The sequence below is a fragment of the Colius striatus genome, chromosome 5, assembly GCF_028858725.1.
Source record: "Colius striatus isolate bColStr4 chromosome 5, bColStr4.1.hap1, whole genome shotgun sequence".
Lineage (NCBI taxonomy): Eukaryota > Metazoa > Chordata > Aves > Coliiformes > Coliidae > Colius > Colius striatus.
The window spans coordinates 18,773,154-18,788,892 of record NC_084763.1 but is presented as its reverse complement, the minus strand read 5'-3'; the positions used below and the strand labels follow the sequence as shown (position 1 = coordinate 18,788,892).

Below are 15,739 nucleotides of genomic sequence, written 5' to 3'. Positions count from 1 at the left end.
AAAATACTGTCCTTTTCATCTGAATTCATCAAAGCCCCTACAAAGACAGAGGCACAAACTGTGAGCATATACTATTAATGAGACAACCCCAGTGGTACTCCTCTCTATTCTGTTGAAAGACAGAGGCAGAGTTTAAGCTTACACCAGAAAAAGATCTCTTGCGATGGCTGTGCAGGCAAGATAGTTGAGCAGGCAAAATATAACATCAGGAGGTGCAGTTTATGCTGGGAAACAGTCTTTTAGACTGGCTTTTCCTGGGCTACATCTGGCATTATGCAAACACAGGAAGGTCACAACCTAACCGTTACTCCAGTGGAAATCTTCAACTATGGATTTGATCCAGAAGCAGCCATTGCCATTGGCTGTTCAGTGGTGACAAAGAAAGGCAAACTAGTTTAAACTCAACTGGACAATTTCCTGCAAGTTATCTGGAGTGGCAAAAACAGTGCATTTGCTGCTGTTTGACCCATTGCCTGCAGGAGTGCTTTTGTCTGGCTCATGTTGGCTAACACCTTCCATCTCCCCCAGGGCTCTTGACAACAGCATTGTCATTGCCCTGAGAGCTTTCCTAGATCAAGACTGGTTGATGATAGTCTATCTACTACTTAGTCTAGTAAAATCACTCCACTTTCAGAGTTTCTTCTTGACTCCTGAGAAGGGCAAATGGTATGTAGAAATGGAAAGCTGATGATAATCAATAAAGCAGCAGTTTCTGCAATCTGAGAAAGAAGCAGGAGCAGGAAAAACATCTGAACTAGGAGAGCTGGTAATGGCAGAAGAGAAAAAGCCAAGGAGTCTGGGATACAGCAATCCAGGGAGCCTGTACACTGCAAAGGCAGAGGAGAAAAGCAGAGACAACTACTGCAAAGCCTGAAGAAAGCACAGAGACCACTTGGGAGGCAGCATTCTGCAGAAAAGCAGGCCCATCAGGCACAAAAAGGAAGTGATAGAAAAACCTAATGATCAGCCGGGGGTCGAGTCTGTATGTGCACCTTTATTTACATTTTCAATCTAATCCTAATAAACATCATTCTCTTCTCTTACAGGAGGGAAAACAAAGATCAGAAATATGGAGTGGCTGCTAGAGATATGGAAAGGGAAGTATCACATCTATCTGAGCCCTGATCACTGAGTTCTAGCTATGGATGGGGCAAACTTAGAAAGCAGTGAATCATTTTATCTTTAAGGTAAAGCAACTTTAAGGCTCAGTCTCATCACCTGGGAGCAAAGCAGAAAGCCTTGGAAATATTCCCATGAAACTTCTTATGATGCTGTGAAACTGAATTGATACAAACATTTTCAGTATTTCAGTTAGCAACATGAACCAGATCATATAGCAAGTGAGGCATAAAAGAAGCATGGCAGAGGTAGAAGATATGTATACTCACATACAGCTATACTTCTCAGCTTTAGCATTTGGAATTAATTGCCAGCCACTCTTCAAGTCTGTGGGAGTTCAGCCAAGACCTTTAATAACGCCAAGACCATGTAATAGGTCTCTGGTCCTTCTGCCCACACGACAGTGTCTCAGCAAGGCCTTCAGAGAGCTCCGAGGACTAGTCTCAAACAAAACCAAGTAGTGAATAGCAGACCTAAACTTTCCCTTCCACAACTAAGTCTGCTCTGGCACTGTAATAAAAGGGAGGGAAACAAGTATTTTTCTGCTTGTAGACCCTTCCATTCTTCCATAAGAAACTGGAAAGTATGTAAGGACTAAGAGCTGCATTGTGTAAGAAAATTACAGCAAGAGAAATTAGACTGCATCATTGAGTTACAGCAACATAGTTGTAAGCAGGAAACCAAGGGGTGAGCCTGTAAATTCACTACCCTTATGTCACATAAATGAGCCACTTGTGTTTTCTTTATTACATTTTCTCTCATTTGAATACAGTTCCTTCCTCTTTTTGGCCCAATTCACAGTTTCTGTCCAGCTTTATTCAAATAGCTGTGTCACGAGTCCTGAGTTTATCGTAGCTTTTCCCTGATACCTCACCTTGTGTCAGTGTCACACAAAAAAGGAAAAGTGTGTCATAACAGAACTGTGTGAGATATCAGCATGTTTCTGGCTTTGCCGCTGTCACTTGCAAGTGTGACACTACCAGCAAGCTGACATTCAAAGAGTCAAACAGATGATTATTTCTTTTCTGCTCCCCATAAAAGGCCTGATGCAAAACTCATTGGAATTGGTGGAAATAAAAGGGACTTTGGCTCAGACTCAAACAGTCCAGCCATGAATAACACTGAAAAGTATCTAGAGCTGAGATGGTACAAAAGAACTAATCCCAGTCATCTTCCTTTAGCAGGAGGCTCACAGCGATTTGAATTGGCTAGCTTCTGTCATGAATCAAGCTCAAAACCCCAAAGGCAACTTGATTCTAGTCATCTTGCTTTGCAGCCTCCTCCAAACTCAATCCAGGGGGAAAAGTGACTAATCCTATCCAGTCACTACACTGAGCTAGTGGCATTGACTAAAAAACTTTAGGGCACAGGGAAAATGAATAATCTAGGTCAGTTTTCCTCCACTAGTCCTTTGCACCACTTGGCCAAAAAAAAAAAAAAAAAAGTTAGGAGTCAGCAAGAGGAAGCACTGATAAGAAAGAGAAAGCTCACCCAATAAAGTGCACACACTTCACAGAAAATAAATAGAAACCTATCAGTGAGGTTTTCTCAAAATTCCCAAGATGGGAAGAGATTAGAGGAGCTAGTTCTCCTGTTTCCTGGAAAATGGACCATATTCTACACCCTTTTGCAGTTCTTCGGTGTTCATGCAGAGCTGAGAGGTCAATCATGGGTGGGAGCAAGGCAAGCCACAAGACATCTCTGGGCATAGAGGTCAACTTCTTGGCTCCTTCGCTTTCTCCAGAGCTGGGGGTATGGCATGGCTACCATAGGAGAACAGCCCACTGCCTGGTCCTAGCCATGACCTAGGAGGTGAGTCATAAAATGAGAGTTGCCACTGTAACAGCTGCTCAAGAGATGGCACTAGTAGGTGCTTTCAGCAAATGTACTTTTGGGTAGGCTTCAAAGTAAATAACCACTGCTGGTGGTTATCATACTATTACTTTGAACAGAGTTACCAAGAAGTGTGTGCTGCAGAAAAGGTTAGCCTACAGATAACCCCCTACCATTATGTTAACATAACAAAGGAAAAGTGCATGTGTGATTTTGTAACAATCTTTACATTTTCCCTGCCCCTTACTGCATAAGTGGAGGGCTTTCATTATTAGCACCAGCTGTCTCATTTGACTTTGGTGCAGGTTTCCTGTGATGACAGGAAAGGGTTGGAGGCTTCTTTGTGGTGAAAAGTGAAGATTTTCTGTTTAAAAAGAGTTGTTCTATAAGCAGTGAAATTTATGAAACCTGATCACTTTGCTTTGTGTCTTCTCATCTCCTGCATTGCCATTTGGCACATATCAGCAGCCCCATCCTCCACAGTCCCTCTGGGGTTAGCCTGGAGAATGCTGATGAAGCAGCTAGCTGATGTGAAGTATATAGCAGCTGAATTCTGCCCCGCTTTCATCAATGAGGCACAAATTGATCAGATCATCTGCCTTTACCTAAATGCTAGGTAATAATTTCATTCAATTTTTTATGTGTCTTTGAGACCATTGTCAATGGTGGAGATGTCAAACCTCCACAGTTACTGGAGGGAAGGATGACTATGACTTCCCAAGTGTCATTCCCATAGGTCAAACTAAACAGGTTGGCTCTGCTAGCAAGCTGCTTTTGAGGGACAATTCACCAAAGCCTAACACATGGTGGTATCATAGGACTGAAGAGGAAAGTGAGCAAAAAAAACCAAACAACAGAACACAAAAGCCAACTCTTCCAAAGATCAGGAGGTGGGACACTGCAGTGGAATTCCTTCTTTTGTCAGGGTAAGTCCACAGTGTTGCTCGTGTACCTATCCAACACACTGCTTGGCACAGACAGACAGAAGACCAGACAGCAAATTTGTGAGGAGTATAGATACTTTTTGGATTGATGTGGGTGAAATGAGGTGCTGCTGAGATGTGTGCGGGAAGTGAGGGTGAAGGGGAGAAAGTGAGGATGTGGAGAGAGATGCAGTAGATGCAGAGGTCCAAGGAAACAGATGAGAAGGTGACAAAGGGAAAGATTAACCATGCACGGGTGTCTCCTCCAGGAATACTTTTGTTTCAAGGATTACTGAATAAAATGGCGATAAATCAGTGCAATAACCTGATCCTTGTGATGAGTCACAAAAGTGCAAAGCTGCTGTACCATGGAGAAGAGGCTTAGCATCCACAGGCAGCCCTGCTTACAGCTGACTCAACTCTTTTATGCAGGTCCCAAGTGTCTCTTCCTAAAAGAAGCCATGGGGACATCCACTACCCGACCCAACCTTTAAGCTTCCTTTAGTCCCCACCCAAGCCTGCGCCCTCGCTCAGGGTTAGGGTCCCCTCGGAGTGTGTGGCCGCGGGGACAGCTTCACACTCCCTGTCCCACGGCGGGCACGTAGCCGGCTACCGCGGGAGCTCGGGGGCAGCAAGGCCGCTTGCCGCGGAGGCTCGGCAAGGCTTCCCCGGGCAGGACCCGGGCCCGAGGCTCACCAGGGCGTGCGGCGCCGGAGGGGCTCGCAGGAGCGGCAGCGCGGGCCAGGGAGCATGGGCTTCCGGAGGAGCCAGCCCGGGCTGCCGACGCCATCCCCTCCCAGCCGCTGCGAAGCGGAGGTGGGCCCCCGGGAGCAAGGCTGTGCCGTCCCACCGCTCCGGCGGCCTCGGGTTGGTAACTGAAGTCCTGGGACTGCCGGGGCGTCATGTCGTAACAGCGTGATGTCGCGACTGCAGCGGCGTGTGCCTGCGGAGCACCTCGGGGGCCTCACGCGGCAGTGGGGGGGCGGGGGGGGAATACAAACTCCATTATCGTGATGCGCGGTGGTGACAGTCACGGTATTTTCAGCCACTGAAGATACCGAGTAATTCGATAGGCGATCCCTCGATAGGCTGTGGAAACCTAGTGGCACCGAGCCAAATTTGCCCTGGGTTGAGGTCGGTGGGAGTGCCGGAGCCTATTGTCCTGTCATGAGTGGGTCAGGCACCTCCAGGAAGAGCCGCGGCAGCTCACTGGGACGGCCTTCGGGGACGGCCGGCTGCTCCCTGCGCCCACGAGTGGGCTGGAGGTGGTGGGTCGTTCCAGCCGCATCACTTTTCTCCGTCGGGTGGACGGGGAGTGAGAGATCGACAGTAAACATTTCAGAGAGATGAGTAAATCGCCTTGCAAATACAATACGCTAGCAGCCCGGGCAGCTGAGCGCCGCTGTGCCTTTCCTGCAGACGGGCTGCCCATCAGGGACCTCGGGGGAAAAAACAAGGAAAAAAAACAAAAAACCAAACCTTATACTTTTACCTTTAGAAAATTGAACTTGGGTGGGGGAGGAGTGTCGTGTCGTGCTGTCTCTGCCAAGCCCCGAGCCCGGGATTTTGTTTTCTCTCCCAGCATGCGTTGATGACATCACGAAGTACCCCTTCTTTGTGTGTCAGTGATGTCACCAAGTGCAGCGTGGGGGACAATGGAATCCTGAACTCCGGGCGAAGGCGAGTGGGAAGCGGCTGCTCCTACTGCTGGTTCAGGGCTGAGCCGGGGGAGGGAAGACACAGCTGCTGCTTTAGGGCTGAAACAGGTGAGAGACGGGAAAGCTGCCGGGGATTCCTTTCGGCTTGCTGTGGGGTGGGGGGGCGGCTTTGGGCTAGGCTCTTTTTTTTTGGGTTTTTTTTTTTTTTTTCCCTTACTGCTTTCCAACTGAGACAGGTGAGAAGTTGCTGCTGCTGCTGCTGGAAGCATAAAGCAGGTGAGGAGGTTTCGGGTTAAAACAGTTATAATAAGAGGAAGAAAGCATGCAGCCCCCTTGCCTCCCCGCTCCCCAACCAAGCCAAATAACCTACTCTCAGCCTCAGAAAAGCAGCCTCGGGAGCTTTCCCCCTCTCCCAGCCACCTGCTTCGACCGCGTCTCTGTGGGGCTCTCGCACGGAACCGGACGAGAGCCCGGGAGGGCGTCTGTCTGCCCCTGGACACCCCTGCAGATTACTTTCCAAAGGGTGTCCATTAAAAACTCACGTTCCCCTCCAAGCGCCCCTTTCTTCCTTCCCCAGCACCCGCCGGAGCGTGGGGGTGGGGGGAAGGGGGGGGGTAGGAACGGGACAGGGGAGACTGTAGCTCCCAGGACCCCCTCCTCCTGCCCGGCGCGGGGGCTCCGTCGCTTGTGCCCCCGCCCCGCCCCGCGAAAGGCGGCGGCGGTTGGCGCCCTGGCCCCGGCCCCGCCGCCCCCAGCCCGCTCGGCGGTGGGGGAGGCAGCCAGGGAAGCCATTGCCTGTTTAATAGTTGCTGTTGCAGCACTTCCGCTTCTCTCCCAGCGAGAGAGACACGAGTGGCCAGGCCCAGCCGCACCGAGGAGGAGCAGCCAGACACAAAGGGAGAGGTAGGGGGACGGGGCACCCCCCGCCGCCCTCCCTGCCGACCCCGGGAGCAGGGGCGAGGGGCAGGGCCGGCCGCGGCCCGGCGATGGGGCGGGAGGCGGCGGAGCCGGTGGGGCAAGGGGGATCGTGCCCGGGGCTGTCAGGTACCGCTGTCCCCCCTAAACCCACCCCGGCCTCTCGTTGCCCGGCCCTGCGGGCCTGCGGCCGAGGGAGCTCGGCCGGGCCCCGCTGCCCCTGGTCCTCCGCCGGGCGAGGGGCGGCCGCGGCGGCGGCCCGGCGGGGGCAGGGGAGTTCTCTGGGGGCCAGTGGCCCTGAGAGCGAGGCGGCCATGTGCTGGCCCCCTGCTGCCCACCGCCCTCCCACCTTAACTCTGGCGGGGTGCCCTGTCTGCCCCCCGCATCCCTCCCGACGGCTTCTGACCGTGCTCGAGTGCGGACCTGCCCTCGGGAGCCCACCATGCTAACCCTCTTCCCCCATGCTCTCGAGGTGCCCGCGTGAAACCGGGCTGCCCCTCTCCTTGCCATCAGCTTCCCCAGGCCCTCCCCTCTCAGCCTTTGTAGGCCCCGGCCCTTCTTTTTCACTCCCCCCGCACTACACCCCCCCCAGCACAGACTCTCTGTTCCCTTCCCCCTTTTCTGGGATGCCCCTGGGTGCAGTGGGCCTCAGTGAGTCCCTGCTGTGCACCCCACTCCCTGCTTAGCTTAGCTCTCTGTCTCCCCTGCTCCCAAGATCCTGCCCTAGCAGGCAGGGATTTCCCCACTACAGGTCTCCCCCCGGTGCCAGTGATGCCCCACTCCCATTTTAGTGCTGGCAACGGTCATCCTCAAGCCTCGTCCCTTCTTGCCTCCCACACATGCCTCCCGGGAACCTCAGGGACCTGAGCTGTTCCATTTTTATTTCCTACACCCATTGGCTGGATAGTGGTGGGTGGTGATGGCTTCTCTTGTATGTGCTTTTTGGGGGAGATTAGAAGGAATTGCTTTGAGCTTCCCTGATCCTCACAGTCATCCTCGTTCCAGTCTCTTCTCTCATTTTACACTTGCTTTCTGAGAGGATGCTTTAAAAGTCCATTTCCCACTGCTCCTCAGTGTTACTGCTACCACTCTTCCTGCTTTGGCTGTGGGGCCCTTGGAGGAGAGGGAGACACGAGGACCCTTTAAAAGGAGCGTGACCCAAACACAGAGTGAGATTGTCATCAGCCTTTCTCTGTGTGTGTTTGTGTTCACTGTTTGTTCCCCACGCCCCATGGTGTCTCCTCTCCAGGTTGGGGTGTGTGGTGGGGGGGTCGCTATGTCGGATGACGATTCGAGGGCCAGCACCAGCTCCTCCTCATCTTCATCCTCCAACCAACAGACAGAGAAAGAGACAAGCACGCCTAAGAAGAAGGAAAGCAAAGTCAGCATGAGTAAAAACTCTAAGCTGCTATCTACCAGTGCCAAGAGGTGAGGCTGCAGTCAGTTTTCTCACTGATTCGCTGCATCTCCTCTCCTTCCTCATTTTATTGTGCTGCGTTTCCACACTGCTCCCTTGCTGCTCCTGTTCCTTGTCTCTAGCCCTTATGCTCAGCCTTTGCATATGAAGCTGCCACTATCTCACTTTTTTCAGCATCTCAATGCAGTGTCTGGCCAAATTCACTGCTTTCTGGCCTCTCTTCCTGCTTCTTCCTGTGTTCCATCCCAAATATTTTCTTGCCATTTCTTCCTCTGGACTGTTACTCTGTCCCTCAGCTGTTTCCAGTGTCTTTTCCTTTTTCCTTGTTAGCATCATTTATCGAGATAGTGTAGGATTGGCATGTAGGACTTTAATTCCGTATTTCTACATTCTTAATTCCTTAATTCTACATGTCAATGTCAGTTTCCCTCTCTGTAGGCTGGGCTTGGTCCAGAGTGGTGTTTTTCTTTTCAGTATACTTTGGGGATTAATTGCCTGTTTATAAAGAGTTTTGAGTTTGTTTGTGGTGGGGGAGTGCACTCCTGTGCAAGTGATGTAATATAGGCACAGATTTTTCCACCAGATATGTTACTGTTTTTCTGTCTGCTCATGACTTATATTGAATTTTCTGTGTATGGCTGGATGTTGACTAGAATAAATAATCCACAGCAGGTCCACTTGTGAACATTCTACTGTAAAATAGCCTTTGCTTACAGCACAGAGGGGGTTGGATTTTCATTTGGGTTTTGGTGTTAGTTCTTTTTTGAGAATGAAATAATTTCTATTCTAGAATAATATCTAGAGGAGAGGTGCTTGCGTAGGATAGTAATTCCAGAACAGCTACATCAGTCAGTTTTCTTCACCTGGACAGATTCTGGTTTGGGTTTTTTTTTTTTCTTTTTTTTAAATGTTACCCTTTCTTATTTATTCTGTATTTCACTGGAATTCAGCACCATCCTGCTCCAGGGAGCTAGCTGACAAATGGAAGTTTTCAAGCAAACTTCACTGAACAGCTTTGCCAAATAGCACAGGGAGGTTGTATCTATAGGTGTCAAAAGTGACTGGGGTTTTATGCAAATACCCTGTCATCAAAACTGAGTTCTCTGTGGCTTTGTAGAATTTAGGCAGTTTGGTTATTCCAGTTCTCCACTCAGCAGGTTTCCATGGAAAACTGACATAGATAGTGGCAAGCGATATTTACGTGTCGTGCCGTTAACTATTTTAAAAAGAAGATAGTAAACTGTCTAATACGAAAAGGCTGTGGTTCTCATGTGATGAGTAGAAGAGAGGCAGAAGATGCTGGCTGAGTTTAAAGGAAAAGGGAGACAGTCTGAGTGCTGGGCGGGGAAGTCTGGAGGGGAAGCCTGAGTGACAGTAATGGGACTCCAGGGAAGGGGATGATAGCTGGTTGGGTGCTTTGTGGCAAAAGCAGCATGATCCCAGAATAGTCTGGGCAGGATGTTGTCTGAACTCAGTGAAGAGAGGGAGTATCTGGAGTGCTGAGGGGTGGGGTGTTGTGTGGCTCTTAAGGGTGAAGAGAGAGGAGAATTGAAGGTGATAGGAACATGTAGGAGCCTTGGAACTAGATATTCACCTTCCTTTAAGTGTGCACTTATTCCTTCCCTTGGGGCTGGTGTTTTTTCTGAGGATGGTGATGGGAAGCTGGAGGGGGAAAGCAGAGGGAAGCCAACTTGGCAATGACTGTTTCTATCAATCCAGCAAGACAAAATTCCTTTTCAGGCTGCAGCTTCCTCCTGGTACTTGCTGCGTCCCATTTGCAGAGGTTTTCCCTCATTTACAGGCAGGTTGGCAGAGTGAAGCAGACAGTCTTTCCAGCTGCCCCTGTGCGGTTGGCATCACGCTGGGAGCACACAGCAGTGCACCCCCCTGGGCTCAGTGCTCCCAGCCCATCTGCTTTTCAGCCCCTCTTTGTAACAGGGTGTCTGTCCTGCTTGGTCTTTTTGGACTGATGGGAGGCTGCAGATGAGAGTGCCTCTCATGCATTGTTGCAAACTGGTGGTGACAGTATGTCTGTAAGGCGTATGTGTTAACTGCTATCCCACACAGTAACTTACCTTTGTTCCTTCTCTCTTTTATTGCCACAGGATTCAGAAGGAATTGGCTGACATCACCTTAGATCCACCTCCCAACTGCAGGTTGGTGTCAATTCCTTACCTTAGGAGGGTGGGGGAAGGTGAGGGTGCTTGTGTGCATTGTAACTGTCCTCAGAAGCTCTGGATGGAGCAGAGGAGTGTCTGTTTAGGTGACCAAGGGTATCAATATGAGTTTTCTGTTTGTTTTGGGGGTGATTTTGCGTTGTTTTTTTTTTTGAACAGTTGCATTTCAATCTGTTACACTGCTTTTCATGTACGTTTCTGAAACTGGCCTAAAAAAACCGGTATGAATACTTTCTCTTTGTTTTTTTTTTCTGGTTTATAAATCTAATGCCTGACTGCAGTAATCTTATATAAATAAGAATCTTGCCAAGGAAGCAGAGAATAGTAAAATGCTATGAGATTTTTAGCTCAGAGAGTTCTGTTGTGAACAGTAAGTTACAGTGGAAGAAAAATGTGAATTTATCACTCAATGGGTGCCCAACAGGAGCACACAGGTTTGCTGATGAAATAAAAAGGAGGGATGATATTCTGTTGCCCTTTATAGAGCAGCTTGCTTTTAAATATGTTTGTGAAACTTCTGCCATTTGTTTAAAACTTGTAGCAGATTGATCTGGTTCATTGCAGGGTGGCCAGAGCTTCTTTCCTTTTGCAGAGTAGTAGCGTAACATCTTTGGTTGTGCTTGTTCATTAGAGAGGAAAGTGGCTTTCAGTCTGGTCTGTGTTCTCCTTAGTTGCCAAAACAGAACTCTGTTCCTATCTTCTTGCTGTGGTTGAGATTTGAAGCCTTTTTATGTTTTTAATAGCAGAAATCAGAGAAAATTCGGTTTGTAAGTAACTGTTTAAGTTACTTTCTTGTACTGACTTGCCACCCACAAATGCATGAATGTTTTTATTGAAAGTTTTTGCCATTGTTTGGCTGTAAGGAGGCATTAGCACAGAAGTTTGCCTGACAGGTCCAGAGCCACTCTTTAAGTACCAGCTGCAAGGATCATAATTAATGGAGGCATGTGAGTAGAGGTCTGAGTTGATTCTAAGATTTTTATGCATTTTGGAAGGTAACCAATGAGCTCTGAAATATTTAGTCATGACTATATTGTTTATTGACAATAGTGACTACCTGAATATTACAAGAGCTTCCAGCTGTTGGGTTGGAGGTGTCTGTCTTGTCCATGTCTTGGGTTTGTGTCAGGATGAAGTTTGCATGCCTTCCTCTCCTTCTCCCATCATCACCCGACTTTCATGGGAAAGTAGCCCCGAAGCAAAGGTCAGAAAGGCACTGTGGCTTGTTCTCTAGATGAGTCTGGATAATTGAGGGACTGGGATTCCAGTCTGAACTTCACAAATTTATCCAGAAGTTGTGATAGTAGATGAGTATGTCAGACTCTGTGTTCTGTCAGAAGGTTTGTGTAAATAGTATTAGAACCCTAATTTGTCTTTTTTTCAGTTGGCATCGTTCACAGGTAAAGACAGACTAGCAAACCACCTGTCAGAGCATGTTTTTAAGTTTTTTATTTTTTAATTACATAGACCATTGGGGGGGTGGTCTGAATAGCACATTTGTGTTGTTTCAGCTTTTATAAATATTTCTAATGGTAAAAATCAATTCATAGTACAAATAGTGATGATTAATTCTCACCCATAGTAGAAGTATTGTGACTTCCTTCTGACCTTCAGATGACTGACAGTGAAGGCTGGCAGCTCTTGCAAATAATGCATGAAGCTGGTGGAACTGTTACTGTCTCTTAATATGTTGGTAGGTAGAAGAACATGAATGGAGAGATTTGTGTGTGTGTGACCAAAGGAGTTTTGGTATTGCTCATCTTGGGGTGAAGTCATCCTACTTCAGTAAAGATAGTGCTGAGAGTGAAGGAGTGATGCTCTGCTCATGGCTAACGAGATTCTAATTGCACAGGCAAGCACTGAGAGTTTGTTTCTGTAGCAGCTGGTTTGTAAAAGGGTAGGCAGGTGCCAATTGCCACAAGAGCGAGATGAGTTTCAACTAACGCAGTTATGAGGATAGTTCACATCTTGTGTAAAAAGAAATAGAAATAGTCAGTTTGTGAGTGTGAGGAGATTAAGCAAGTGAAAGACTGCTGAGTGATGTTTAAGGTTGTCAGAATGTGCTCCAGGGAAGCCTGCTAACAGTGTCACTGCTTTATTTTGGTTTTTTCCTTTGTATGGACGTTACTTGCATGCTGTGAGGGAGGTATTAAATATATAGTTCCAAATCTTAATTTCCATTTTTTTTGCTTTCATCACTTTGCTTATCCTCACCTTTCCTCTGACCTCCAGCCCCTCATCTCTGCTGCCTTTATAGCTCTACAGACTTTTTTCAGATGTCACTGAAAGGGATAGCATTCCTCTTATTTTATGCATTTCACCCTCTCCTGCAAGACTAATCTCAAAACTTATGTATTCAGGGAGCTGTGTACGATACCAGGTACTATCTATTCTGCCATCAACCTTAGGGGTGCCAGAGTCTCAGAAGTGACATTTGAAAATGTGCATCCAAAACTGTATCCTGTGTTGTTGGAAACGTCACATTCTTTTTTCTACCCAACATTTGTTCTTACACCCCTCACCACCATCTTTGTATTTTTCTCTGTTCTGTGCTGTGCCTGCTGTTTGATAGAAGTTCATTGTTGGCCGTGCTTTAATTTTTGGCCTTGTTGCAAAGTACTGTTGTTCTTCCAGTTTTACTGCAATAATGAAAGTTTGAGATATTTAATGCATCTCAGAGCAGCCCTGCGTATTGGAAGAGGAAGCTTTAGGTTGCAAATGATTTTTAGTAAGAACTGGGTTTTTTTTCTTCTTATACAATGCTGCATATAAGGTGAAATTACAAATAATGAAAACCATTTGATATTTCAAACAAAATAGCTTTAAACGAAATGAGTTTCATTTTTATTTTAGTAGTTTGCAGCAAGCATATTTTCATGTGTCACCCACAGATCATCTGTTTAAAAAAAAACAAAACACAAAACGCCCAAACCCATAGCACACTTAACACACTAGGACTGAACAGCTCTGTGAGTTTTACACAAGTGTGAGTAGGTTTATCCCAGAACTTTCTTTCTCCCTGATAGTTTCTTTGCTTCTAGTTTTCCATAGCTTGCTTGGGTGCCCCTGTGTTCGTCTTGACTGCTTCATTGTCTCTTGTAGTCCCTTTGCCTCTCTTGTCTCCCTCCCTAGGCTCTGATTTTGACTTCACACAAGGTAAGCATAGTTATTTGTACACAGTGCACATTTGTGACTGTGCATGGAAGCACAGTTTGGGCTGCATTCAAAAAATAGATTTTTGAACTTGAAGATGTTTTCTAAAAAGATATATTTAATTATATGTAATGAATTGCTGTGTTCCTGATAGAAGCAATACTGTCCTCACAAGCATACTACTCTAGTGTATGTGTGGCATTCAGCTACTTGTGAATGGTTCTTGCTCCTCTCCATTGTTTTCAGTAGGCTGGTGTTTGGACCTAAAGTGTTTTAAATCTTTTAAAGAGTGTGCATGGTGATTTCTTCTCCTACTTTGTATTGTATCAGAAAGTTATAACCTTGTTTCAGAACTCCAAGAAGGTACCTAGAGACATTGGACTTATGGTCTTCTGTATATTTTGGTGACAGAGGAGTATGTCATGTCTTTGCTTTTGGCCATGGAAATCTGTGTCCCCGACTGTCTGCAGGTGTCAAAATACAATTCCATCTTGCTGTGTAGGCAGATGTAATATTTGTTTGTAGGTATCACTTGTGAGTATTGTGCCAAAGCTTTCCTTCTGTCACTGTGACAGTTTCTAAAGCTTTAACACAAGTGAATTCCAGCTTTAGGTACTGTTTATTCTCTTTATGTCATTTTTTTGACCTGTATGTCTAAGCATCTCCTGATAGTGAATCTACTTTTTGCTGTGAGGTTATGAAATGAAAGTTTTTTCCCCATTTTTAGAGATGGGGAGTTGCAGCACAGAAAAACTAAGTGCTTTGACCAAGGTCACACAGCAAGTCTGTAGAAAAGTGGAGAAATGACTGTAAATCTCCTTTATTTCAGGCTAACTTTTAGCTGAGCTGTTCTGCTGGAGCTATGTGTATTAGCTGTGTTATGAGCAGGGCTTTGAATTTGTGCTTGATGGAGTGTCTGGTATTGACTTTATGGAAGCATGGTAATTTTATGATATTTTTCTATCTATGTAGAGGGACCAAAATGGATATTAACTAGAATTAATATTTTTTAATCTTTCTTACTCAAACTGAAACAAGTTTGTCTCCACATGGCTCATTTAAGTCCACGTGGGCAAGACCAGCTGTTATTTAAAGAAAAGTAATTTAAAAATTTTTACTGAAGGAGGCATTTGCTTGCAAGGCTTAGCATAACTTCGGAGTAAATTGCTATCACAAATTCATTATGTAAATAATAATAAACTACAGTTGTGTTTCCTGTCTCCTCCAACACAGTTTTTGTAAATTCACGGAATAAAGACCAGATCTCCCTGAGAGTCTTATGGAAGTTAACTCTCAGCACTAAAATAAATACATGTCTCCATATAGATGGTGGGGAGAAGCACTGTCCACTATAATGTATGGAATATTCATCTTTTTCAAAGCTTTGCAGTACGGAGTTAAGATGTCTTGACTAAAGAGAAATCTGCAGAAAATGTGTGGCTCAAAGGCAGTTTTGAACTCAGTAGTTTCGTATTCTAATTAATATATTTCATCTACATACCATGAATGTCTGGCATTTGTTTTGATTACATTTGGGTTTATGGTGCTTGTAATTTTTTTGCAAATGTATTTTCTCAATACCTCCATCTCCAGTAATGCTTTAAGTGCTTTTGCTTTTAAATCTAGTGTATTATCTAAGGATGAATTGTCACTATTAAACTATAATATCAGTGTTGTTTTTATTATTTTCATACATGGAATAGCCCTTCTTGAGCAAACATAGCCATATTCTAGCATAAACTTTCTGGCCTTATGTTTTGTAATTAAAAAAGCTTAATTTCAGTGTGTTGCTCAAATTATTAGATCAAGAATCACACAAATGCTGAGTTTTACTTACTTGTAGAAATAAAAACCACACATCACGTTTAATGAAAACTGTCAGCCTAAAAGAAGTGGGTTTAGCACTTCTAGTTTGTTTGGAGTTTTTTTCCCCTTGTGTTGTTTCTCTGAAATGAGAATGTTTTCTGTGAGAAGTTTACAGCTATAGGATAAGAAAGCCCTTCATAATTAATGCTGTGTGTAGTTGAAAAATATTGTCATATAAACTACTAGTGGTTCAACATTCCCTCCCCTCTCTGTTTAGCACGTTGACCCCTGCAGAAATAACTCTTCCTTTTGAAATGTTGTATTAGCTATTTTAGAGATCCTTTGCAGCTGTGTATGGTCTAGCTTGCAAACCATAAAAATAATACCATTTCTACACTCAGTGAATTTGAAGTATGTGTAGGTAGCAGCTCCTGCAGGCTCCTCTGACTAACGTACTCAGACAATAGCTGCACAAGAGCAGCTTCTTTACTGGGGATTGATTAGGTAATAATACAGGAATTCACCTTTCTGAAGATATTCTTGTTTTTATTTATTATCTCCCTTCAAAAATCAGAAACATTTTGATGGCCAGACTGCTCCAGTGCTGTGGCAGGGACTGGCTGACGCTGTGGTTGATTTTGTTGGGCACATACTGGCTCAGTAATTCCCAAATGAACTGCATTCTGTGCTCTTGCATGCCAAACATCGGACCGATGAATCTTGAGAGCGACTGTGAAA

General features: G+C 45.9%; 1 protein-coding gene across 1 annotated transcript in view; it reads left to right on the top strand.

Annotated features, from left to right (window-relative positions):
• The first annotated feature begins 5,466 nt into the window (after nucleotides 1-5,466).
• Nucleotides 5,467-15,739, top strand: part of LOC104557349 (ubiquitin-conjugating enzyme E2 E1) — a 46,304-nt gene continuing 36,031 nt past the window's right edge. Inside the window, 4 exon segments of the mRNA XM_061997116.1 lie at nucleotides 5,467-5,609; nucleotides 5,611-5,641; nucleotides 7,698-7,876; nucleotides 9,971-10,021. Of these exon segments, the coding sequence (XP_061853100.1) occupies nucleotides 5,467-5,609; nucleotides 5,611-5,641; nucleotides 7,698-7,876; nucleotides 9,971-10,021 (404 nt within the window).